General features: G+C 30.6%; 3 protein-coding genes across 11 annotated transcripts; 2 read left to right on the top strand and 1 right to left on the bottom strand.

Moving 5' to 3' along the window:
* Positions 1-1420: 1420 nt before the first annotated feature.
* Positions 1421-3372, top strand: LOC113396137 (cilia- and flagella-associated protein 36). Its single transcript, XM_026633961.2, has 7 exons — positions 1421-1534; positions 1703-1779; positions 2054-2257; positions 2346-2482; positions 2559-2742; positions 2876-3008; positions 3171-3372. The coding sequence occupies exons 1-7, from the start codon at positions 1426-1428 to the stop codon at positions 3326-3328; spliced, it is 1002 nt and encodes a 333-aa protein (XP_026489746.2). The 5' UTR covers positions 1421-1425; the 3' UTR covers positions 3329-3372.
* Positions 3373-3797: 425 nt separating this feature from the next.
* On the bottom strand, positions 3798-15469 carry LOC113396136 (serine/threonine-protein phosphatase 4 regulatory subunit 3). Of its 5 annotated transcripts, none has more exons than XM_026633955.2 (10): positions 15408-15469; positions 14594-15008; positions 13492-14427; positions 12782-12974; positions 12315-12457; positions 11801-11976; positions 11090-11280; positions 10336-10530; positions 9802-9938; positions 3798-9025 (listed from the first exon to the last, which is right to left on the bottom strand). In XM_026633955.2, exons 2-10 carry the CDS (start codon positions 14888-14890, stop codon positions 8924-8926), a joined length of 2370 nt encoding a protein of 789 aa, XP_026489740.1. In that variant the 5' UTR covers positions 14891-15008; positions 15408-15469; the 3' UTR covers positions 3798-8923. The 5 variants fall into 5 exon arrangements, with proteins under 5 accessions (XP_026489740.1, XP_026489745.1, XP_026489741.1 ...); XM_026633960.2 differs by having other exon boundaries at positions 9829-9938; XM_026633956.2 differs by having other exon boundaries at positions 15372-15449.
* A 758-nt stretch (positions 15470-16227) lies between these two features.
* On the top strand, positions 16228-27896 carry LOC113396129 (uncharacterized). 5 transcript variants are annotated; one of them, XM_026633947.2, is made up of 12 exons: positions 16228-16309; positions 16728-16838; positions 16922-17676; positions 18093-18314; positions 18653-18819; positions 19097-19212; positions 19487-19727; positions 20314-20485; positions 20861-20968; positions 21812-21901; positions 22321-22451; positions 23086-27896. In XM_026633947.2, exons 2-12 carry the CDS (start codon positions 16807-16809, stop codon positions 23137-23139), a joined length of 2088 nt encoding a protein of 695 aa, XP_026489732.2. In that variant the 5' UTR covers positions 16228-16309; positions 16728-16806; the 3' UTR covers positions 23140-27896. The 5 variants fall into 5 exon arrangements, with proteins under 5 accessions (XP_026489732.2, XP_026489730.2, XP_026489729.2 ...); XM_026633945.2 differs by having other exon boundaries at positions 16263-16534; XM_026633944.2 differs by having other exon boundaries at positions 16264-16427.

Below are 27896 nucleotides of genomic sequence, written 5' to 3'. Positions count from 1 at the left end.
ATTTTAATAGATGTGATGTTTCTGAAAGTGTTGCAAGAAACTTAAATATTTTACCCTTAAATCTTCCAACAATTACCTATACAAAATAAGAAATCTCCATTAATAAAACAAAAATAAAATGATGGGACACTCTTAAGCAATGATTATTTGTAATACTTACTTAAGCTGTAATAATTTATTGATTTATTTGAACTCCAATTACAATAAATGTTTAAGCTAAATTTTCTTGAGTATAAGAAATAAAGCTGGTAGTCGAGACTTGAAAAAAAAGTACTACCATGAATCGCAGATTAATCTGTAAATATTATGTTATGAATGTGAACAGTTATATTTAGCCGTAGCCAGGACGTAGTCAGATATTGGGGCTTTTGGGGTTCAAACCCAATTTAGACCTTCAATAATATTTAAATTCTGCCTTTTACTCATACAGCAGAAGCCTAAAACCCGATAATCATATAAAATTGTTATACGTCAAAAATAAGGCTTTACTTTATTGTGTTAGTAATTGTATACCTGCATAGTCCATATCGTTTGTTCGTTCTAAAAATATACCTAACTGTAAAAAAGTTTTTAGTTGTAATGATTCCATGTTTGAAGGCGCGCTCCTGAACGTTATATTGTTTTAGTAAAGACAACAAAACTTAATTATCCTATTAGATTTGCTTTCCAAGTTTATTTACTTCGTGAGGGAAAATATCTATTAATGCTTATACACTAGGGCCGGACCTTAAGTTTAGGGAGCCCTGGGCTAACACTACTTGGGGGCCCACCCAAGACATATCTGAACGTAAACTTGAATTAAATCAATTGAATGAGTTTGATTAATTGCAAGACTCGCAGGGCTGCAAACCATACGATCTGTTTAATTTAATAAAGTTATAGATTCTTTTGCATTATATTTGGCTTTGACTTGACTTAGCTGGGGCCCCCTTGAATCCATGGGGCCCTGGGCTGAAGCCCAAAAAGCTATATGGTAGATCCGGCCCTGTTATTAACGTCTCAATATTAATAAGGCACACTAATTAATTTTGTTTTTGGCTTAATATTTGACCTATTATATATACAATAATTAGTGACAAGACTAGACTAGTGTATAAATATAATTTCCTCTTTATACTAATAATCGTTTTAGACAACATAATACGTTTTTCAAAATTACATTTTAAAGATCCCAATCTACTGTAAATTAAGATAATACGTATTTATTCAAATCAAAAGTGTTTCAAAGTGTATATTATTTATTGAAAAATAATATACACCTTGCAATTACAATTTTTCTGATGCCTGAAAGTGAGTACTATTAAACAAAAAACTAGGTAGCCATGGTAACTAGAGTACAAACACAAATTAAATGTCAAGGTAATTGTGTTAGTAAAGTCCAATATAATTTAGTTATTAGTTCAGTTGTTATTGCATTGTTATACAATGGAGAACCTGGAGAATAATGCTTGGGTTTTTGATTCCTTGGTCGGCTTTCTACACGGGCCAGTGTGGAATATACCATTACAAACATTTATAGAGGAAAAATCTTTGCGTGAGTACTCGTTAAAACGAAGATAAAATTAAAAAGCCATAATGCGTTTCAGTATTGATTTTCATAATTTGTTACGAAAAGTAGCAATGCAGTACTGTGTTGTTTACATAATAAAAACATTGTACGATCCCCAACATGTTGCAAGTGTTAAATTTATTATTTTTTTAGCTTTCGAACCTACTGATGATGGCGAAGTACTAGACAGACCGGAATACAAAAAAATTCACAGTGAATATCGGAATCTGGTAAATCACTTGTAATTGAAATCTATTGATAAAAAGAAAATTATAACCTAATTTTGATTAAGGTGTTTTTATAATACCGAATATATTTATTTAATTACTTCCATTACTTCTAGTTTGTCCTTCTTTTGTGGTCTAGGAAGTTTACTTGTTTTGAAAAAGCAGTGGAAACATTTTCTTTCGTTTTGTAATTATTTTTTTCTTTTGATATTCTAGAACAGTGATCATTGTTTTAATTTATTGTGTAGTTACTTAAAGCAAAATATTTATTACCAAGGTGGATGTTATGCTGGGTTCCTTCATGGACGATATTGGCATATCCGCCGATCAGTTCGAAGCAGCTTGCCGTCTATCAGCACACGATCTAGCTGGACTACCCGCTTATTTTCACAAGCGTCTCTTTGAGCAAATATGGGCAGCAAATGACTATGAGATGTTTGTCAAAATGATGACCCACAAAAATGTTGAACTACAGTTACAAGTAACATAAAATAATTTTTACGAATGAAATTTTGTTGTTAATGATTTATTATAATAAATCGAAATATTTTTGTAATTTTTTAATATAGGCTTTAGAACTAATAGAAAAACGATTTGGGACTATGCCTAATTTGTTTTCTACGGAACCAGAAGATTTACAATCTTCACACATCGATGTACGTTCCGATTGGCCGGACAATGATGACGTCATGACAGAAATCAAAAAGTCCGTTTTTTTATGATGTTTCTAAATGTATTCCGTTATGTATTTGATTTTGAAATATTAAACTTATTTTTAATAGATTGCAACTGGAAGACACTGAAGTGAAAAACGAAATATTATCGGTACCGCCTGAAGAAATGGTAGCCGAGAAACAAACTTTGTTAAGCAAATTACACCAAATTGAAAAAAAAGAACAAAATGTAGCGAAAAAGGCTGAAAAAGTAACTTTTAAAGAAGAACCTGTTATGCCGAAAAAAGTGGAGGTACTACATATTTTGTAATCTAAAACTAATCTGTTTTTTTTATGAGTGGCAAGCATGGGTACGACAATATATTATATGTTGGGCTCCTGGGCTCAAATATTGTTATATAGACCTTAGAAAAGATATTTTATAGGTAAGTGAAGAAGAAATTCGAGCTCGACAAGAATATTTAAAGCAGCAGCGAGATAAACTTCTTGCAATGAAAAAACAAGTACGCGAAAAGAGACTCGACGTCGCGAAGAATGAAGGCGACTCAGAAAGTAACGGTAAGGTTTCTGTCACACATTTTTTTCGTCATCATCGCGTGCTCTCTCTTGAATAAAATCTCAAATAGACCGATTTACTGCCATCCAATTTTGTTACGCCCGTTTTAAAAGGACTTTATGAAATAATAGAAAATCATTATGTATATCCTTTTTTATATAAAGTTGGCGAAGGCTCCAAAACCTTCGCTAGGCCACGGTCCGCTCGCGTCGCACAAGCGGCACTCGCAGGCGCCACCCCTTCGCCACCGCCTGACGCAATGCAACTAAGAAGAGCTCTTGCCTCTAAATTGAAAAATGAAGTTGTCGACATTAAGCATTAATTTTAATTCTCTCCTTTAACTTGACCTAAATAAATATTATCTATATTAAACTTTTTTCATTTTGGAATTTCATCATGACATAAGCACAGATTACTATTATTAAACAGAGGAAAACGTTTAATCGTCTCAATTAAAACCTCTACCTTAATGAGGAGGCGTAATAAATTACAACGCCAGTATATTATATAAAACTTATATCAAAAGATGCAGCGTGTATTGGAGAATTTTAGTATATAATACTATTATACGTTACGGTAGTTGCACTTCGTAGTTTCACCTACTTTAAAACTAGACTATTGAAATGACTTTAATGTTTTTGTTATGTAATGAAACAAAATAGCTTTTTGATGCAAGCAGTTGCATATTTACAATAGGCATGGTAGTATTAATTATTAAAAACACTACAAACAGCTTTTATAATATATTACTTATATAAAGGAAGTGAAAATAATAAATAAAATGAACACTCTTCGCATCGTATTTCCTTATATTTATATTGCTTACGTAACTAGTGACATCATAATAATAGCATTATAATAAGCTTATTTATTTTACACAACTTGCCAATAGGTAAATCTATTTAATTTTATTCTGTGTATAAATTAGTTTATGATGGTCATCCACCTAGACAGATAAAAAATAGTTGTTACAGACTACTTTCATCTAGAAATCTTATATTTTCTCATTATACGGGAAGTTTATTTCAAGGAATATAAGAATCGTATAAATCTAATTGACAGCTAGATGCTATTAGACACGTGGATGTTTGACAGATTATCAAAATAAAGTATTACATAAAACATCTATTTACAATTTTTTTTCTGACACACCCATTCCACGCATGTAATAAATTTTAGTCTCGCATAACTGTGCATAAACATGAACGCCTTTACATGTCGAAACAAAAATAAAAAAAAATCTTTTAAATAAACAAAAATAATCTTTGACTTAAATATTCGAACAGATGCCAGACTTGTTTGCGTATAAACAGTTTATTATGATTCATTGATTTTAACAATTAACGATCTTATTGTAAGCGTATAAAAGTCCAAATTACAACAAGTTTCGAATTATAGCTTGTATAAAATTTAATGAATGATATCTGTTCGAACAGTAAGCATGACCATCATCCCACTTGCTGGTATAGATTGGTAAACCATTACGAATGAATACAGAGATCAATATTACTTCGTCAAATATATAAAATTGATATGTATTTCTAGGGCAGACACACATGCATCCTAAAAAAATTTATATTACAGATTTTATTAGTTAGATCTGTCGTAGAATAGCCGATAAATAATCACACAAAATATCACGTATAATACAAAAAAAATTACACACCAAATAAATTATGATTTCTAAACATGCATTCGTTAATTTTAATCAAATATATTTTTACAATCATGCAACGACACATAAGATATTTGCAAATTGCATAAAATAACATTATTGTGCCCTACGACTCCGCATCGCGAATTCAACATCAATGTCACCATGTGAGATAATCAATAAATTGTCAAACATTTCGCATAAAACGTTGCTAAAAATATCTATAATGTAAAAGTATTTGCCCAAATCTATATAAATCAAAGTGACCTAAACTTCGTGAGTATCTTCTACAAATGGAGGAAAATTAAACTTATAAATTATTCAGAGCACTATGCCAAAAAATATATGAACGAAAAACTCAATTAAAAAATGGTGGAATTGCGATATTTACACATGAGGTTTTAGGTTATCAATTAGTATATTTTTAGTAACGTTACATGCGATTATGTATTGAGACGAATTTCGATTTTGGGATCAGTTTAATATATTAATAAAGATGACGACCATTATTATTCATACAATGCTATAATGTCAGATATAAAAGAGAGGAAAAATAACGAAGACGGTGACAATTTGAGACAAGACTGTAAGAACTTAATCTAGGGTGCTACAGAAACCATTCTTAGGAGTCTGCCCATATTAATATTCATTTATAGATAAAACTTTTTACGCTCGCTGCACGATTATTCAAACACTGCTTAGTACTTTAAATATGATCAGTCTCCTAGACTTCGTATTTCTGTAGCTATCTATACAGCCCTGTTACAAATATTCACCTTATTTCCATTAATATATGATTCAAGAATCCAATGAACTGAAGAAATGAAATAGGCAATCTAAAAAAGCGAAAAACAAAAACTATTGAGAAAAGTATTTAAATTAACGTGTTTGTTTAATACATCTACAAACGAACGAACCGAACCAGCCACCATTGATATATTTTATTTCAATAGAATTTAGTACACGCGACAAAAAAAATTGTAAAATGTCACACTAGAACTTGACCTTGAAATTTTGTTCTCATCTCAGTAATAGTAGTAAATAGTAAAATATCTCTAAATGAGGCTAAATATTTGTTGTTTACATTAAAAATTAAATTCTATTGAAAAATAAAATGTATCAAGATGCAAGTAATAAAAAGAATACGAAAGATAGTGATTGTTTCGCAACATTTGCATGACATATCCAGTAACGACTTTTAAAACACTGATTTACGATAGGTTGAAAATGTTACCATGTGCAAAAATGTTTCACGTATATGAATCGGGTGTAACATTTTGGACACTACATTTACAACAACGCGGGTTTAGTATTATGATAACACAATAGCAAAACGATGTAAACGACCGTCGATACGAATACAATATAAAATCTAGTATTATTTACATAGTAATGATTAAACTATATTTTAATTGTAATAAAATAAAACTGTTCTTAATCAGATATCTTTTATCACATACAAATTATTTAAAAATATAAAAAAAAAAAGAAAACGCGTAGAATCGTTTAAAAGAAAGACGGAGAACTTTTACTGATAGTATTGGAAGAACTATTAACAAAGAAATACGTGTTTATCGACATCGAAAACTACGAGATTTTCGTAAAAATCATGTCTTCAATGTAAAAATATAACAATGTACATTTAACAAGGCATAAAGTTGTATCAACATCATTTAAGTATCTAAACAGAAATAATGTTTGACATTATTCCGCAGTGTCGATGTCGATCACCACACATTTTCAATCGAAACAATATTTCATACACCATTCAAATCAAATAATACCGTGGCCTGATGCTAAACAGGTAAATAAAGAACCTTACTATTGGTTTTAGAATAGAAACAATGGACAGATGTTGATTGTTTTATATAACATACGCCTTTTTGCGTAATAGTGTTGATAATCTGATAACACTGTTTTAGCACGGATAAATTTATATTTTTGGAACGAAGTTCTTCTGCGGCTTACTCTAGAGTGAGCTGGCTACCTAAGTAAGGAAGCATTATTTCCCTTTCCTTCCCTGAACTTCAGACCTGTCCCTCTCATTCTCATTCTTATTGTAAACGCTTTTATATAAGATTACTAAAACTTATTTTTAATAACAATTTTACTTCTTTTCATTCGATTAATATATCAATTGATTTCCTTGTGTCTGTTGTTTAATACAGAATATATAGCGAAAGCAACTTCGTTCCAAAGGGGTCTAACCACGACACATAACTTATTATTTTTTTTAATGGATTCCAAAATGTACTTGAACCCTTTTAGCACCACGCTACAGAATACAAAATGTAAACAAATTGATGACAATTTAACATTAATCTTTGGAAGAAAATTAACGAAAATTTTATAGATTATCTTATAGATTTCTGTGTTTTAAAACGCTTTAGTTAAAATTGTTTCGTTTTCGTTTATAATTTGTACGTATGGATTGAGATGGTTGATACTCTTGATAAAACATTCGAATGTTGCATTATTATTTGGATCACGAGATATTTAATTAAATTAAAACAAAATTTAGAAAAACTTCTGTATTATAATATTCAGTCATATACAGTATTACCTACGAATTATTATACCTGTATGCGAGTTAGTTTACCCTAATACTTCGTGTTAATTTAAAATAATTATATATTTTAAACACATATGAGTTATGTTTATATAACATGTTTTCTATAAATAAAAAGAATAGTAGATCAATAAGTGCGATTTTACCTCGACAAGTACACGGAACCGAAATATAAAACTGTTTATGTAACAAAAAACAGACCGAGGAATATAGATTGCTTTTAATAATATACGAATATAAATAATATTCGTTTATCTTTGCCTTAAAGCAGCTAATTATGTCATTAATGAAATATCTTTTATGAATATAGAAAGTATATTTGTCTAATATATAAACAACCTTCTTATTGATAAAGATTGTATTGTTATACAAAGGGTTGTCTTATTCTTTGAAGACTGTCCATCCTAGTTAGTTTTTAACGATTATCAGTTAGACTGTGAGGATGTAAATTCATAAATTAAATACAATATAATAAATAAATAAATTGAAATAAAATTAGGCTTTAAAGGTTTAACTCGCGTATATTTTTATTTAATATTAACGTGTGTGATATATTTTCTATAAATATAATTTCATTTTCAATTTATTTTATCATTACATTGTTTCATATAATAACTAATTTCTAGAGATCCAAATAACCGTGCAACTGATGAATTAAGGTTATTTTAACACAGACGAGTTTCCAAGAGATAAATATTATGATATAAATTAAATAATTACATTGTACACAACAAAATAATAAATTAATGACATCGGAAATCAAAATCATTTTAGTATTATTGTTTTATGGCATGCAATGAGAATATTTATAAATTAAAAAATAAATTAAATTATGAATTTAAATTAATGTAAAATTACTTCACAATTAAAAAATTATGTAACTTAATAGTTCACTAATAAATTAACAAAAAAAATATCACATATTGTGTGGTTTTCAATTAAATTGTGTCGAGTTCGTTTTGTAAGTCTATTTTATGTTAAGTTCAAAAAATGATTCACAACTTAATGTCAAATAAAATATAAATCTCTGGGAAACTCAATGAAAGACAAAGGAATGCAATTAAATTATTGTGCAAAATTAACAATGGCTAGACAATTATAGATTGTTTGATAGATAAATAATAATCATTAAATTAAAGAAACCACTACTGTGTAGCAATTCCACATTTATTATTACAGACTCCTTAAAAACATTGGTCTCATGGTCATTGTGACAAACTAAGTAGGTCTCTACAAAATACATATACACATACCAATTTCGGTGATCGACTTTAGTACTTTCATTATAAAAATTTAAATCCCACTCCTAATATATCCTTTGTACTTTTGTTAATTAACAATCCATCAGAAACGTAACCTAGCCGTTAAAATTATTTCACATATATAATTATACATTTTATAACCGATATTTGTTCTAAATTTTCAATACCGTCCGAAGGAATTACGATTACACTACGCCGTATGAAAAACTTCATACTCTAACTAGTGAAGTGAAACTGGAGCGTCACTCGTATTTACATGAAGTGGACATAACACAGCTAGAAGTACTTCTCCGCCTAGCGGTTTCGACTAATCGTAGAGTTACAAGTCGCATCTGCTCCTAGATAGTGAACGTATTCTTACAGCGTTCCTTGCACAGCTGAGCGAGACGGGAGTTATATTCCTTGAAACAGGAGGCCGCGGCGCAACGGACACTACGCCAGGCGCGGCCGCTTGGCGTCGCGCTCGTCCGCCGCCGCGCTGCTGCTGCCGCCCTCCTCCTCCTCGTCCGAGTCGCCGTCGTAGTCCACCAGGCCCTGCGCGAGCCACGCGTTAGCACTACTACACACTGCGCCACTCCATGGTCACGTCAATATGAACTTGGCCTTGGCCTTGGCCTCGTTTATTCAGATAACAATTGTATTATAACATGATAATATCATTTACTTTTTTCGTTCATAAAAATAATTTTACGTTAAACACGACATACTAATTCAGAGATTGTATGTGATATTGTTGGTTAGAGGTCACATCGCTTTTAATGGTGTGCGTGTTCCCTATTGTTGCACAGTTTTAGGTAACTTTGTCTCTTAGGGTTTATTTCAAAGATATATGAGATATATTATTATTGGGAACTCCTCATACAAGGCTAAGATAGCAAAGCAATTGCATTTACATAAGGTAATAGTGGATATGAATCGAAATAGCATACATTTTATGACAATATATGCTACCTTCCATCAAGTGACCTATTTACTCATAACATTATGTAAGAAATATTTTCAAATAAATTTATATACTCGAGTATAAATAACATTAAAACGGAAACATAAATAAATAATTCGGTGAGTAAATACCACCACCAATGCAAATTATCCTCATGCATACATTTTAATATAACTGAATGCCATATTGGTGCATTTTATATCGAAAATCTAACTAATGTAATAATAGCTTCATCGATTTTTTTTAGGACAAGCAACAGATTAATTGCAATATATTAACAAATTTATAAGAAACGATGAGATAGCTTTATGAAGCATGCTCATTATTCCATTGAAGCAAGTAGAGATGTGAGTGAACTAAAAGTTACCTTATTGAGTAATCTGGGCGTGGATACCTGAACGTCGGTGTGTGCCGGCTTGCTGGTGGTTGTTGTGCTCAACAGCACTCTGCTTGGACCATTCGCACTTTCAGTACTCGAACATACTTTCTTTTCGACAATTTTACCTGAAAGTAGTAGACAATTGTCAACACTCGCCTTGGCATGTAAATGTTAAATATAATATTTAATTATGCTCTATATCATGAACACAATAACAATTGGATCGAAACTAATAAAATATTAAAGCTAGAGAGATAACATGTTTGAATGAAATAATTTTATGGGAACACCATTATGATTTAAAATCTCCCTTTATTTTATATGTTAAATAGGATTTACGACTATACGAAATCAGGTTATACCGTTAACTCAAAACAATAACATGAACTGTCAACACAAAATATATATTGGCAATATTTTTCGAGTGAATTATTCGATATAAGCGACATCATTATTGTCGTATATTGAATCCTTTATCTAGGTTAAGGCAGACGTAACATTAAACAAAATAATAACACAAACCGATGGCATCGAGCGCGTGGTGCGCGTGCGCGTGCGGGTGCGTCTGCGCGCTGTCGAGCGGCGCGTCGTCCTCCAGCTCGTCGTCGTCGTTGAACCACATCTCCTCCTCGTCGTCGGGCTGGCGCGCCTCGCGACGGTACCGCGAGCGCAGCAGCGACGGCACCACCGCCTCCGCTACCGCCACGCTACCGCTCACTAGAATTGATCAATGAATAACTTACTATATCTTATCGTAACCAATAAGGTTTAGTCATTTTATTGATTACTTGTTGTCGTCCGCGGCTTAGCTTGCGTTTCATAAAAAGCATACCAAATTTCATCAAATAGTGTTCAGTGGTTTGGCCGTAAAAAAGCGACAGACAGACAGACTACTTTCGCATATAATATCAGTATAAATTTGGTAAAAGAATATGAATGTGTCATAGATAAAATAGATGATACAAAACAAAATTCACAATGACTGATCACTCACTTAGTGCACAGTAAGAAATAATAGTTTTATAACATGGCAATAATTAAGCTGTTATTACTTTTGGAAAAAGAAGACATACAATACTCAACTACTAGAGTTTTAGGGTATGAATCTGCATGACAATATAAAGAAGGCAGGAAAAAAGCTCAAATATAAAATAAATAGTGTGTGAAGAATTAACTAAGTTAACAAGTAAAGATAGGGATTAACAGGAAAAAACATGCCAACCTAAAACAAATGGGATAAAGGGGAAGAAATATATATAAGAAAAAAATACTATACCTCTATCCCTTTCCTTTAATTTATCCTGATGCTGATCATACCGTGTTTTTAAAGCTTTAAATGTTTGTACATATTCAACATCCTCTAAGATCTTTCCATAGTTTTCAACAACATGCGAACAGAGTGATTTTATATCTTCCAATTTGATGAACTCAAACAACTCTAATATAGCAGAATCTAATAAATTATATCTGAAATTTTATAATATATTTTAAAGTACATTACATTAAAAATCAGCAATCTTTAGCACCATTAAACATTCATGAGCTGAATCTGTGTTCATAATTCATCTAAACATCTAGACATCTCTCATCCCATGATCAACAGTGAAATATTGTGAGAAAACCTGCATGTCAGATACAAATCTGCCATATGTATATCACCCCAATACCCATATTTCTTTATGACACTGCCAATGTAACCGTTAGAAAGTTAAAAGTGCACTGATTTATGCACATTACAGTTGTCAAGGTCAAGTAAATGCAATAATATTTTATTATAATAATATTTCAACTTATATACAGTTTTATGTTAATTATAAGTATGTCTTAACTTTAATTGGCTACACATTAATTTATTCGCTAAATAGGATTGCTATTTATATTTTCACAAAAATACTTTGGCTACAGAAAAACTAGTTATATTTTAAATAAAAATATATAGACTGTATCATTTAAATCTCTTTTTAATATATTAAAAAAGACCACCAACCTGCCATTATTCCTAAGGAAAGCATCTATAACTGGTGCAATGAGATTCCCTTTGATTATGTACCGATTGTAGTATTCATCTTTTAAAGCGATGATTTTCCTCATAAACCTTAGTGCACCAAGCACTAAGAATGTGTGTGTTGATCTCATAAGCACCAATATGCGACGAAGGAGGTCCTGAAGAAAAAGTTTAGATGAATAAAAATAGCATAAATGAAACTTAGGTATTTAAAGAATGTCACTAGATTTACTTGACCTGCTTCATCATGTTTAATTAATATACTTCATTAATCTATTATATTTGCATTACTCGTATATTTATTTCTGTATATAGTCACCTTGTACGATATAGAGCATTAACATTCATTACATAATCCCATTAAAAAAAAAGTAAAACAAAATTCTCTAGGCAAAAATAAATATTAAAAATAAATCAAACATTAAAAAACTTTGAAATATTTATGGACAAATAAATATTTTGATAACTTTTAATGGATATATATTTTAAAGATTACCTTATTTAATATGCATGTTTTGATATGGTATGTGTGATGTTCACAGCAGAAAGAAAGTAGTTCAAGTACCAAACCCAATAGTTGCACTGTGTGATAATCCTCTTTTAAAGGCTTCTCTCCAGTTGTGTTTTCAAGTAACGGAGCTGAAATTTAAGAAAATACAAGATATACTTCCATGCCATTCAAAAAAAGAATTTAGTTTTGTAATTATGATATAATTAAAATGAATTAATAATTATATTTAGACCTATATTAACATATAAAAATAAAGTATAATAATTATAAATTCCATATTTACATATTATTGTATGCATAAATTGTTCTTAATGTTACAGTTAATTCAAGAAGATTTTTAACATCCTATGACAAATGAAAAAAGAGCAAACTAAAGCTAATCTTATTGCAATAATCATACTATTTAGAAAAAAATTATCCACTTTGTATATATGCAGCATTTAAATACATACCTATGAGTGTTTGTATACTATGTTTATAAAAGAAATTTAGGAAGTCTGCCTTTTCACTCTTGTTGACGGAAGCCAGCATACTCTCTGGATCAAGTAGGATACGTAGGACACCCATTAACTGTACTGCACCACCAAGTTCAGGATCTTGATCCCTAAGCATCTGTTCTATCACAATGTTTAACAACATTTGTTCCTGTAAACATATGAAGTAATGTAATATTGATAATTGTAGATTAAATATTGGAGATGGTAGATATGGTTATAATGCATGCATCTTAACTGATGATTGTAGGTCAAACCCAGGAAATACCACTGAATTATCATGTGCTTAATTTGTTTATTGATCTCATGCTCAGTGGTGAAGAAACCATTGTGAGCAAACCTGCATGCGTCAATTTCACTGAATTATTTACAAAATAATTCATCAACTTCAACATACATTGGAGCAGCAGGGTAGAATAAGCTCCAAACCATCTCCTCAAAGAGAGAGATCTTAGTGCAGAAGTGGAAAATTTACAGGCTGTTACTTTTACTTTTTTGGGGGAAGAACGGTTATCATCAGTAAATCTATTTACCAATCATATGATTATTGTGTAAATTATGATTTATTATGATTTATTTTAATCTACTTATAGCTAACATTATCTGTACACAAATCCAATCCATTTTAAGTACTACTTCTGTCCAAATATTTGGACATATGTACATACCTCTTCAGTGTTGTTAGCCTGCTGTAATGTATAATCCCTCACAACTGAGGGTGAAAATTCAACAATATAAGTTAAAATATCTATGGATGCAGTCTTGGTCTTCTGATCATCTATGCTTAGAGTAATTTCTAAAGCTGGCAGGATTCCCAATGAAACTAATGTCTTATAAAAAGCATCTTTATCTTGAGGTTGCAAGTTTTGTGAAAAATTACAAAACTCTTTTAAAAATAGAACTAAGTCTCGTCTTTTGACATCAGGTGTCTTATCATCCATCAGCAATTTAAATAAGTCTGTTAGAAATTTATCATCATCCTCTATAAGTTTTACTATTTCTACCTTATTAAAAAATATAAAACTGGACAATGTGCTTAGCAGATTGTCTTCAAAGACGGTTGGTGTGGGCAAAACTATATCTTGAATGTACTGTACTCTGTAAGTTTGATGTATTTTTGCCAATAAATCCTTATTCTTAATAGGAATGGCCTCTCGGAATTTAGCTAGCTCTCTAAGGTATTCCCTGTGTTTCTTAGGTTGGGGTAAACTGGGATCATATTCTAAACAGCCAACTACATCAAATATAGTGTCGTCTGCAAACATTGTGTCAAAAAGTGTGTTTTTATTAAGAAGAAATATACTTTTGAATATCTCATAGAGATGATGCAATCCCTCAATGTTTTCAATATCTTCACACATATGAAAGAGGTTAAGAAGTTTCTTAATGTAGTGCTGTGTCTCCAAAGCCGCAGCTAATTTATCTTTTCTTGCAGGTGACACTAGACAACTGTTCACTAATTCACTTATGTCTTCCAGTCGACCCATTTCACATGCTGGTAGCTCTACTGGCTGTACACTATCTGACATTTCATCAAAACGTTCATCTTCTGACTCTTCTACTATGTCTTGTGTTATTTCAACTGAAGGATCTTTACCTTGTACCTACAACAATATGTGAAAGTTATAGATTATTGTAAGCTGAAATGCAATTAAATAATATACATATGTTCAATTATATTTCCAACTAGAATATTTTGCAAAGACGATATTTTTAAAAACAATATTCATGTAATAAAAATGGATTATATTATGGATGGATTGAATTTACCTGACATATTTTCTCCCATATTTCATCGCAGCCAGCTTTTTCTTGAAAACTTAATGCTAAGTCAAAATTATCTCCTTCTGACCATACTATCAAAGTATCTTGCTGTTTCTGATAAGCTGTGTCAGGCTGTATTTTGCTCTCTAGCAGAAGTGTGCCATCTGACTCTGCCCTTACCAGTAAAGAGGTTCCTTTCAATCGTTCCACATAACATGAGGAAACATGCCCCGTTCCTCTATCGTCCCACTGTCGGTCAGCGTTCAGAGCGTAAAGCTTGACTCTTCGTCTAGTGTCTGTCATGATAGTCAACGCAACTATTACTATATACTCAAATAATGAATCAATTATTATGGCGCTAATCCTGTGCACCGGTTAATTTTTTTATTTAACTCCCATTTGTATTAAAACTTATGCACTTCTGGAACAACACAAATATTATTTGATATTAATAAAAATCATAATAAATCACAAAAATAATCTTTATAGGCTATATAATTACTGTAATTACAATCCTTGAATGTCGTTGGTCTTCGTTAAGCTCAAAAGTAGCATAAATATTCACCGTAATTATATCTTATTCACTTGTAACATGGACGTAAAGTATATTTTATAATTAAAAATATTTTTTGTATGACAATGGATCGCTAAATTATCGGAAATCACAAACAAAACAATACAATCTGTAAGCCTTTCACTACACTTAACAAATGCATTTAATTATATAAACTAAAACTTAATTAACGTCCTCGTGGATTAAACTTTCTAAAAACAAGATATTTACCGGATTACACATTATAGAATCGTCAAATTGACGTACCTTCAAAATATTAAAACATCAGATAACGCCATATTGGATTCACAACAACGCTTCGAATATAGGGGTTCTCAAATCAAAAATGAAATGGCGCGAAATTTTAAATATCATCAAAAACTTTCACGAATCATATAAAATCATATTTAATGTTATTATGGTCTCCATTAAATAATAATTAAGCCATGTTTGTACAAGAATAAAGGTTAATTTTTACGACCATGTCTTCAATTAAAATATTTTGGTTTGTTTTGATTCATTGTATTATTGACAAGCATCGCGACGTCAATGAAAAATAAATATAAGACAGTAATATTGAGGTAATATTAATAAAAATCTTTAAAAATAAATTTAACGTGCTTAATTCAGTAACATGTAAAACTTTATGCCAGAGTTGCACATAACTTCTTCAACATTTTTTGAGTTTCAATCAACTCAAATTTATTTATTCACAGTTCACGTTCAAATACGTTCTATCTTTACAGCCTACAAAATTTTTATTTCAGAAAAAATAACTAGCATGTATTTTTTATATTACGTAATTTGTGTGGAATTTAGTAAAAAAGATTTTATCAAATTCCAATAAATATTAATTGCAGGTATTAATTGCTTTTATTATATTATTACATAACAAAATTTTCTATAACATTATGTGCTTTTATAAAAACATGGTGACAACGTTGAGCAATAATGTTATATTAATATTTTTTTAAGTAAAGTACATTTTTAGTTCTCTATATATAACTGAATGGAATCAGTGTAAAATTACGAGACTTGTTGATAATTTTACTTCTTTCATACATCCATCTTTTTTATATTACTGAACGCAACTGTATTTTGGCTACCATTTGCCTTAATCTGTCAATCTTTTGATTTGATGTTATTGAATAAAAGTTTGAGTTAAAAAGGTCTCATTTTTGAACAAATTTTAATAATTTAGTTAATTTTATTATATTTCAAATACTTTATGAACTATTATTGAAAACTAGAAACACAAAATGTATTGTAATTCTCCTATATATGAATGTGAGAGTTATTCCTAATGTTCTAAAAAAGTTATTTTTTTTTTCGTGTTTGTCAGTGTTTACTCATATCAAAATAGTTGTCAAATAACTGAATATTTCATTTTTAAGGTTAATTAAGTTCTTTAATAAGACTTACAACCGTTTTACTTAGAAATTAATGAATAATTTTTAGTAATGACAGATGTCATTGTGATTGTCATTGCTTGGTAGTCTTATCTTGAAAAGCAAAATAATACGTATTTTGTATTGTATAATAACATGTAAGGTGATCAAAAATATTTTAAAAAAATGTACTTTTCAGTATGAAGCAGAGGGACCAATCGAATAGTATCGTATTTCCCAGTGCAATTTGTATCATTAGGTTGTAAAATGAACACACTATGTCTTATTTGAGTGCTTCAGAAAATGTGGGGTAAGATATCATCTTACGCGGGAAATTACTTGTAAGTTATGCGACTGTATGCAGTCTTAAAATGTCTTAACTGGTTTTATTAGTTTCAGTGGTATTACCCAAAATATATCAGATGCGAGTTGTGCTACACAGTATAAAATGGCAGTTGAGAGTGTGTCAGGGGGCTGCGGTGGTGAAGTAAACATGTTTATACATGATAGTTCAGGGGATGAACAATATATACCGCATCTAAGTGAAAGCTTCTTTCATACCAAATTTAAAATAGATCCTAATGAATTATACACATTTCATGACTCTGATGTTATTGCCGGAGAAATAACAGTAAGCCATACGGATGACAATTTGATATTTCCTGACAGCACTGATACTAAAGTAAAGATATCTGAAAACTTAAATAAGGAAATAGATGTATTAAACTCCATAAGCAATGGTGATATAAAATCAGAAAAAAAAAATGTAGTTTCTAATGGTCATTACTCACCAGTTTTTAACAATGCCTCGATTAATCATACAGACTCAAAAGCTATACATGCCAAAGTTCAAAAAGCAAAGACTCAAGTTAACACTCTGCCTAAGGTAGCAGAGATTCGGCGACCAAGCATTCCTAGCCCTAAAGGTCAACATAGTTCTGGTTCAGCACCTAATTGTCCAAAAGTCAGTAACAATACAAGCAACATTAATGAAAAACTTTCATCAGCATCAAAATCAAATGCTGAAACATTCTTAGATGTTTTTAAGAGAGAACAAGGGCTTACAGAGAACTCAATGACCATTAAAACTGAACCAACTACAACACATATGAAAACCCCAGCACCTACACCTAAAAAACCCCCAACAGGTAATTGTGGTCAGGCTTACATATACTATTACTTATAAAATAAAACAGGTTTTCAATGACTTGTTATTTTCGTATTATATTACACAGTTGAGTATAACTTTACATAAGTATCTATATCTAAAAGTACCTTTTGCACAGAATGAAATGGAATAATGTTAATATTTTATTAAAGTACTTATTTTAACTGCCTTGTTGGTTTAGTGGCTAGCTTATAAGTTGGTAGTGTTTACACTCCTTTGTCCTGGAAAAGCGCTGATTCTATGCCTGAATTTTTTTGGTCATGTCAGATTTGCCATGTCATTGGATTTTGAGAGTGGATTTGTGTTTATCCACACACTTGTATACTATATCACTCACAGATCTCCCTTGAAAATTACCACAATAGAAATATTTATTTATTTTTATCATTGTTGTAGTTAAATCTTCTCAATCCAAACCTCGAAAAGGTAGAGGTCCAACTGTTCATGAAGCATTACAACGGATACCACAACAACGTCGAGTTTTGGCTCTACCTAACTCAACATGGCATGCCCCAGGGGAAGAGATGTTTCAATGTGGTCCTCTAGATGACAAAAAACCGAATGCCTTCAGACAACTAGAGAGTAGCAGTAGCGATGATGATAACATGCCAGAATTTGGTAAATAAAGGATTTACAATTTTTGACAGTAGTTTTAAATATAACTGAGGTAAGAAAATGGTATAAAAATTACTTTTCTTTCATGTGTGTGATTGAATCGTAAAGGCTTCGATAATGTATTTATTGATGAAAATGGAATATTATTTATTGTATTATTACGTTTTCATGTTTCATTGAAGTTACTGTAGTCAAGAAATTACATTTTAAATATTCTAAATATTGTATATTTTATCTTTAAAGCAACACTGCAATATTGTGTTAGCTTTGAGTATTCATTTTTGTGTATCATCTTCATTGTTCTGTCATCTTTGATGCTCATTATATTCTATCTATTTTAGAATCAGGTTCTGGGCCAGTGTGTGTTGAAGAAAGCGCGGCAGAAACTCGCGGGGCGCGACTAGCACTGCGTCGCGCTGCGATGAGAAGACACGTAGCTAGGGCTGCTACTACACTACAGTTGAACAAAGGCCACAAGGAACATAAAGCTTTAGCTTCAATAATCAAGGTATATGTACATATAATTATTTTATAAAACATGATACTTTTAAGTAGAGAAACCATTAATAAACCTCAATTCAATGCAATCAAGTGGATACAGATCTGCTACTAAAAAAGTGTTGTATTGTATTAAATATTATCTTGTATGTAATTATAAATAAAATTACAGGTAATTTAAGTAATAACAATTATACTTTATTGTGTATCAGATACATTAATGTTAATAGATTAGTTAGTTGATTTAACTTATTTTTTAACTTATGTTGTATTATATATTTTTTTAGAAACAAATAAATGGTAAAAATTCGTCATGTCGTCTTCCACCACAAACTGTCAATCATTTGCTTGCGATGCGCGGCATGACATCTGTCTTGACGTTACAAGATCGTAAACAACTCAGGTATAAGAAATAATATGTGGATATAATTTTTTTAAATATAGCTATATAGCTATAGGCAATTCCCATGGCAGGTGGAGTTGAAGAGAAATAAATAATGTTGACCTTGCTTTTGACGTAATATTAGGCGAGATGTTTGTTTACCTTTACTCCTCTTGTTATTGGAATAAATTATACTTTAATGCATCATCAAAATAATTACTAAAAATATAATGGCAATATGTTACAGCACAAAAGTATCTTATAAATAGATAATAATATTTAATCCATGTTTCAGAGAGGGTGGGTGGTCTGGTGGCGAGAGTTGTCGCTCGGAAGCAAACATATGTACAGATGACAAATGCGTGCAGTCTCCACTGCCTTGCGGACGCTATTGTCTATCTCACGTGACTCTAGCGCCGGAGCAGCGGCTGTACGCGGCGTGTGCTGCAGTATTCGCAGGCGGGGAGCGCTGCAAGCAACCGCTGCTTCCGCTACAGGAACAGACGCCACTTTGTACTGAGCATGCGTGGAAGCGGGTAAGAATTTAAATTTGCACTGATAATGTCAATTGAATTTTAATCTGTTTAAGTTCTTACGAGTCTTAAAAAACACTATTTATCATTAATATTATTTGAAGCTTATTGTTTTGTATCTTTTTTTTTTGTTAATCTTGGAATAATTCATGTTTGATAACCGTATTTCATATACTTTCATAATATTTTACTTTTATTACTTGTTTTAGTTCACTTCATGTTTTAATGCAACAGTGGAAACTTTTTTTGGCATATGTTAGAATTATTTTGGTATTAATTGTATGTATTATACTATGCTGTATGTTTCCCTAAAATAAATAAAATAAAATAAAATAAAATAAAAAAATAATAAGAATTAGAATCCTTTTAATTAAATCTACGACAAGCTTTAATACTTACTATATTTTGTTTATTTTTAATCAACCTTACAAATCTTCATCTAACAGGAATATTATGCATGCATTTACTAATTCTCCCAAATCGAACATCAGTTGTGAACTATACCTACATCAAATCTGAGAAGAATCAACAAGGAAGTAATTGTTTCATTCTTCGTGTTAGTCTTACTGAACGTAATTATTTTCGCCAGGATAATTACGAGCTACTCAGCCGCGAGAGCAAGCCGGCCAAAGCGCCCCGCAAGCGGCCGTGGGTCCCCCCGCGCTCGCCGCGCCCGCCGCGCGCGCCCCGCCCCCCGCGCCGCCCTAAGCGACGTCGCCGGCTCGTGCCCAAGAGACCGACGCAGACGCACTCCTTATCCGGTATTTACCTGCAAACCCTCCTCTTCTAAGTTATAATACATACATTGACATGACAAAGTATTCGTTTGTCTAAAATAAACAGATTCGATAGTATGTGACAACAGATACTATGTGACAGTTCATATATGTCACTGTAGGGCAATAGCCTCCTCCTCACCTTGTAAGGCTTGGATCTTAATTCACCATGATTGTAATGGGTATATTGTGGCATAATTTCAAACAGATATCCTCATACATGAGCGCAAAGTTTATTTCACCTATGAGCATGATATGAATCATAAAGGCAATTGTACAAAGCATATTCATCATTAATTATATATTTTTTAACAAATTTAGCTCTTTTGACATATTTACATGATATATGAAATCTTACAGAAATCAACGTATGTTCCAACTCTTCCGCCTACGATAGTTCTGAGGATACAGCGATTGGAGGTTTAAGTGAGAATGAATATATGACTGCGAGTAATTCTCATGATCTGGGTATGACGAGTTAACATTTATTTTTATATATAATATAGAATGTTGGTCGAATACATATAAACTTTCCTATATTGGCACGTCAATATGGCATCAGATGGTAAGTGTTTATAGAAATTACTATATAACTTTAAATGAGTTGCCGTCTAACTTATATTTCGTAGTATTATGGTACGCCAAAAGCATGTATAGTATTCGAAGGAAAAGGCCTTGTAGTTAATCCATATTAATTTTAATAGTTTATTTCAAATGAAGGCCTTCTCTATTTGTACTAAAATGGGTTCTACAAGAATCAATTTTAAGGCCTTTTACATTTTTGGTATATATAAATGACCCTCATCTTTATATTAAAATAAAGACAGGTTACTGATAATGCTTTATAACTCTAAAAATAAGACGTAAAAATAATAATTATTAGAATGTATTTTTAATAATATTGTGTATGTTCTCAATAATATACATTTCGATAGAAATATTAACAATTATAACACCATTTTTTCTCAATATAAATACTAGATATTTTATTCTATAATAAAATCCGCATTCTACCAAGTAATAAATTTAAAAGTGATGTAAAACATTATTAAAAAGCAAGGCTTTTTCTCATACAAAATCTATAAAACTGTGTAAATGTAATTTGTCAAGTGAAAAAGATGACGATTCAATTGTTCACAATTGCTTGTAAGAAACTACTTGAATATTGTTTCATTTAAAAATGTGTTATATACATAAGTACATTATTTAAGCATAAAAAATTTACAATCTGTGATGAAAATATCCCATTACACCTTCCATTTATTTATTACTTTTATTTCAATTTAATTGATTTTTCTTCATGTTTTACAGAAGTGGGACACGTGCCACCGGACGACATTTTAGATCCATCGGTACTAAGTCAGATACCGGACGAAGCATTTACGGAATTTTTTAATCAAAGTTTGTATTTTCAATTAATATAATTTTTTAAATTTACATTCATTTTAACGAGGTTATTATGAATTAGTAAACTTGTTCAAATGAAATAAGCAAAGGCTCCGTAGTGTATTTAGGATAATGTATATATTGAAACATTAATAATTGTCCATGGTATGATTTTGTCGTATGACGTACTTCCCTTCTCATCATTACGTATCATTAGTGCGCTGCACTTAAAAGTTAACCAGTGTAACGAACTATTATCCATTTATGACTAATAACTAATTAAATTGTCATAAAATATTAATTCGTTTTCAAGGACAAAATTTATCGCTTCAAGCCTTAAGAAACTTCTATAGCAAATTTCAACCGAAAAAGCTCGCATCACGTAATTAAGTATATTGTAAGAAAATATGTATAATTTGTTTAACTAATTTCAGCGGAAAGCGGTGCTCCATTCGGCGAGAGCTCGGAGCTGGCGGCGGCGCTGGAGGCCGTGCTCGACGAGCGCGGCCTGGACGAGCGCGCGCTCGACATCGCCGACGTGTTCGACGTGCAGCACAAGCACAAGGTCGGCCCCCAACACGCGTCGTATGCTTTTGGTCCTTCTGACCGGATTGGTTGCTGCCCAATGGAAGTAGCCAGTAGTTTTTTTGTTTAATCGATACTATTCATTTGTAATATTTTTTGGGTATATTCCAAAAAAGCTCTCAAACCAATAGGCAATAGAAAGTTATAATGGATTGTTATATTTTTAATACAATATTCGACTACATCTTTACATATATTCACCATTCACCAGCTTTTTACGTATTCATGATTTTAATAGTACCTATTTTTATTTTTTATCTGTATATTTATTTGTGCATTGTAAATAATTCTTATGAGTTCAATTATAAATAGTTTATTTAATATATGGAATACTTTTGAAATGTTAATATACAGCATGACTGTCTGAATACTATCCATATTCAAGGACGTGATATTTGACGTTCCTATATGACAAAAAAAAAAACATATAACATAAATATTAGTAATTCACCAGTCATGATATGAAATTAGTTCTACTTCGGTGGAATGTTGTCGAAAATATTTATAATTGATTGTAAATTTATTACAGGGATATTGATATAGTAACGGTCAACAAAGTACCGGTAAATGTATTGTTATATTTCATTTAAATTAATTTTAATCTCGTATTACAGATGCAGGTACCCACAGCAGTCGGCATGGAAATGTCATCGAATGCGCCTTCATAACATATTAGTATACACGTATTATGCTAAGCTAAAATAATTCTTATGTACTATGTATTTAGGAACAAATTCGTTATCCGTAGTCTCAAGAAGTTTTCTTCATGCTTTAAGTTTGTGTGCGTGCATGTCTCGTGAAGTTGTACTGTAGGTATTGAAAAGTCGGAAAAACGATTTGATTGTAACGATAAGGGAGTTCCGATAAATCTTTGTAGCAATTTGTAAATTATTTTTATATTATTCGGTGGCTTTTCCTCTTTAATTAGCATAGTGATCGTTTTAATCACAAAATTTCGAATTGACATTTAAGAAATTAACCTAATTAGGGTGAATTTATCAGTATTAATATTTTAAATTTTTATGAATATATTAGTTAGTTAAAAAAATGGCAAATCCATTGTACTTAAAGATATTTATTGTACTATTGAAAGCTAACGGTTTTTATTTAAATTTAGATTAACTTAAAATGCTAACCGAACAATCTAAAATTATTGATAAATAAAATATATTTTAGAGGGAGAATTAAAAAAAAAAATCGTTGGTTGTATTTGTCGGTCCTCACTTATTGTGGGTAGAATAGAAAAAATAGGAAGTAGGTTCAATTGTGTATTGAACACGGGAGCCCATCGTGCGTTCTCTTTCTAATTCTTCTTGTGAGAGTGAGATAGAACTAGAAAAGTAATACCTTAGAAGTTTGAATTGGTAGAGTGTCGCCGTATCGTCGTATCGTTTTTCTGTGATCGGTATATATTGGAAAGTCGGAGAGTTCAATCGGTTAAATGTATTGAATGGAATCCAGAGTATGGCATTAATTATTCCAGGTATCAAAGAAATAACTAGATATAGATGCGCCCCATAATATTTACGCTGTCAAATATTATTTATATTTTTGTAATTTCATTTACTGGTATGAATGCAGTTTTGGTATTACATGAGGTTATGAAGCGAATATTGTATTAGTGTATGTGGTAATTTGCTACAGCCTTGAATAGTTCATTTAATGATGTTTTGATTTGACGACAGATAAAGTTGTTATTAAAAATAATATAAAAAACGCTTTTTCTGTTTTTCAATTCTGTTTTCTACTTTATTCGATTTTTAAAATGTTGTCATAAACGTAAAAAACAGACGCTCTGTTTATGATTATTAATACGGATTCTAATTGTTAATATGATTGTAATGTTTTTTTTTTAAATGAGCAAGTTTGAGGCTGCGGCAAAACGTTTAGTATGAGATTTATATTTTGTTAAAATCTCAATTTAGTTAAATCCATTATTATTTATGAACCACTCTTTCATATTGTATAATATTTCGTAGACATATTGCAAATACTATAAATAGAAATAGAATTTAAACAGAACCAAATGAAGAAAAAAAAAACATATTTTTGTAAAAATGTTTATGTTCCTATAATATGATAACTTGTGATTCGTTGTGACCGAAGTGAGTCCGCTATGTTTTGGTAGTATTAAAATTTTCATTGGTATATTATAATTTTGTATAAGGGATATAGGAAGTACATATTCTTCATTCTAGTTTACACACGACCTGGTATACACACATTTAAATATTATTCATACATAATTAAAACGAGACGGGAGGTTTAAGTGCCAGAATTATAATCTATAGAAAAATGTGGGGTTAATTATAAATATTTTTATATCGAAGACACATTTTAGCCAATTTTATAATCTGGAAACCCAAGATACTGCTGTCTTAAAATTTGATGTTTTTTTTTTTAATTTATTGTTATAAATCAATCCAAGTCTGTAAACGAGTATCAATACCGTGACGTCAATATGATATAGGTTTTAAGTATAACAGTTAATGATTAGTGCAGATGACAATACAATATACAAAGCATACCTATACTGTGAGATACGAATTTTTATGATGGTCATAGTCGGTGTACTTTAAAATGTTCGCTGAATTGAATCGTAGTAAATTATATCTTTTATTAATAAAAAAGAAAAGTCAGTGGGTAAGCATAACAATATGTGATATTATCTATGGTTCATAAATCTTAAACAATAACATTTGTTTATCTTTCAATAAACGAATAAAACATCCTTCATATTAAGAAGTATTTGTATTCTATGTTTGAATACATAATTTTCTATTAAAGAATAACCGTTCATAGACAATAATGACGTATAAATTGTATTGGAATCTGTACGATGTAGAGTGACGCACGACCGCCCCATCCGCCTCAGTAATCGTCGCATAGTCTTATCGGAGACACTTAAATCTCCATTGCAGTACCTGTATTCGTTTTATAACAATATACAAGTAACAATAGATAATAGACATTTGTATGTTAGTATGTATTTTTTACTTGCTAGTTATTTATTTGTTTGTACTACTTTAGATCAATTCGAACTGACTGCGTTTTGGGAGATTAACATTTAAAATAGTATAAGTGAACATTATTGCACCTTTAGTTTAAGTTTATGTAGGAATTGGTCAGGTTATGTAAAACAGATGCGATCGAATTTCAAATTTTCGGTTTATTTTTATATCTTTTTTATTTTAACTTTTTTTTTAAGATGAAGAAATGACAATGACCGCGTTGCAAACGTCAAGAAAGCAATAACTAAAATTATTACTAGTAATGTTGAATAATGTAACTTTTAACTATTTTTTGGATGTTTCATACACAAATTGAAAAATATAGTGAAATTGTTTATGGTCTTGTATTAAATGATGAATCGTTTGAAAGTAAAATAAGTTTAAATAAATGCTTGCGAGTTACAAATTCTAACAACTTGAAATAATACTTGATTTGTTATTTTTCGCTGCACATAATGTGGTATGACGACAAAATATCGTAAACTGGTTTGCTCATATCTCATGAATAATATTGTGACGTTTCGAATAACCCCCTATTATTTGGTAGTAGGGATAATTATTGTAAAAATTTGACGTGTCGAGTGTGAAACTTTTTTCTATAATTGTCTATGGTTAGCGTGAATCGTCATACTAGTGAATATTGTTTAAGCTGTAAACGACCGCAAAAATAAGGGGGGGGTGTATGTTGGTTAAACTTCCTAATTAATCGTCAGTTCATGAACAGCTTTAAAAAAATACATCAACCATAATCGACGTAATATTCTAATAACGACGAGTAAATTTCGATTAAACCAAGTCACACTATAACAAGCTATACATGTATCTTAAAACGAGTGCAACGGTACAGTGAAACCTTTTCGCGTGAGAACTCTAACCCTAACGTTACATATTGATACGTTAAACGTTACTCTCGCGTTCATTATGATTTTTATTGTTTACGGTCGATTGATATTGTGAAGTGGCTTCCAACTGAAATTGCAACGTTTTCGTAGAACTGATATAGACGAGTGTGTGTCGGTGTTTTACGAATGTTAATTATGCTAAATGTTTGATCAAACGGATATCACGTTTCAATATTTGTCACGTAAACTCTTGAGATACATATTCAGCCTCGCTTATATACAAAATCAAATATATTGTAGATTATTGATAAGTAAAGACATTTTTTTAAATTAAGGTATTTACAAGATGAATATTGAAAAGTAACCGTGTGGTTCTGCAATAATGATATGTGGATATAAATAAAAAAAAAACTGCTACCTCTATGAATGCCTGATATTTATTGACGGTCTGTTGTCCGATGCGTGTAACGTGATGTTGAAATTTGAAATAAACTTAAAATAAGATTCATATTATCTTATTTACATTTCATTGTGTCCGTTGAAACCCTATTATTTTTTTAATGTTAAAATTACAAAATTTTAGTTACTTTTTTATAATATTTAAACAATTTCGAAAAAAATATAAATTTAAAATAATTTTACGTTCATCAAAATATATTTAGGAAACCGGCGAAACGAATTTACTAGTTAATCAATATGTAATTTTAATCTAAAGTAAAATATGAGCACATATTTTGTTCTAACTGTACAACATACTCAGTACTGTAATTATAAACTTATAAAATATTACACTACTTAACATATTTAAAAAACGAACTTTTTTTTATAAATATTACTGATATTTCAAGTAAAACTTGTTAAATATGTAGATTCAATTCACCGTCATTATTTTCATGCAAATCAGATACACGTAGTTATATACATGCTATGTAATGAAGACTTTTATATAAGATTAATTATACAATGAATTCAATATTCATTTATCTTATTATTTTCACATTTTGTTTAATTATTGTAAAAATTTAGTTTCGAGAACGGTGGTTTATTTCATCCGTCATTAAAAATGCAATATTTAATTGAAAATAAAACACAGGTATATATTTAAATATATTTTATTAAAGGGATTCGTTAAATAATACACAAGTTCCGAGGTATACAATATTTAATTGTTCAATCGAATCCACCATCTTTTGATTCTACACGGCATTTTAAGACTTATCTTTCAATACCTTTGCTTAACCTGACTAAAATTATTTTTTAAATATTTTCTCATTAAGTAATGTTATTATGATTAAATTCACTGTAAAATATAAAGTTTAATTATATTCATCAATATGAGAAAATATTGTTTGTTTTGTGTAAAATAAAACATTGTTGTCTCTGGACGTTTCTACTTCCGTAATATAAGAGGAGTTTGGTATTTCGAAGTAACCTAGATTGCCTATTTTTTTAATAATAATTAAATCGCATTTTTAGTTGTAACTCTTGTACAATATGTAATTTGAATATGGGATATCATTTTCTTAACTTGTAATTTATGTGTAGTGGAATAAATAAACATTTTACTGTATA

Source organism: Vanessa tameamea, chromosome 19 (genome assembly GCF_037043105.1).
Source record: "Vanessa tameamea isolate UH-Manoa-2023 chromosome 19, ilVanTame1 primary haplotype, whole genome shotgun sequence".
NCBI lineage: Eukaryota > Metazoa > Arthropoda > Insecta > Lepidoptera > Nymphalidae > Vanessa > Vanessa tameamea.
The sequence above is the reverse complement of the archived record's forward strand: the minus strand, read 5'-3'. Positions and strand labels throughout refer to the sequence as shown.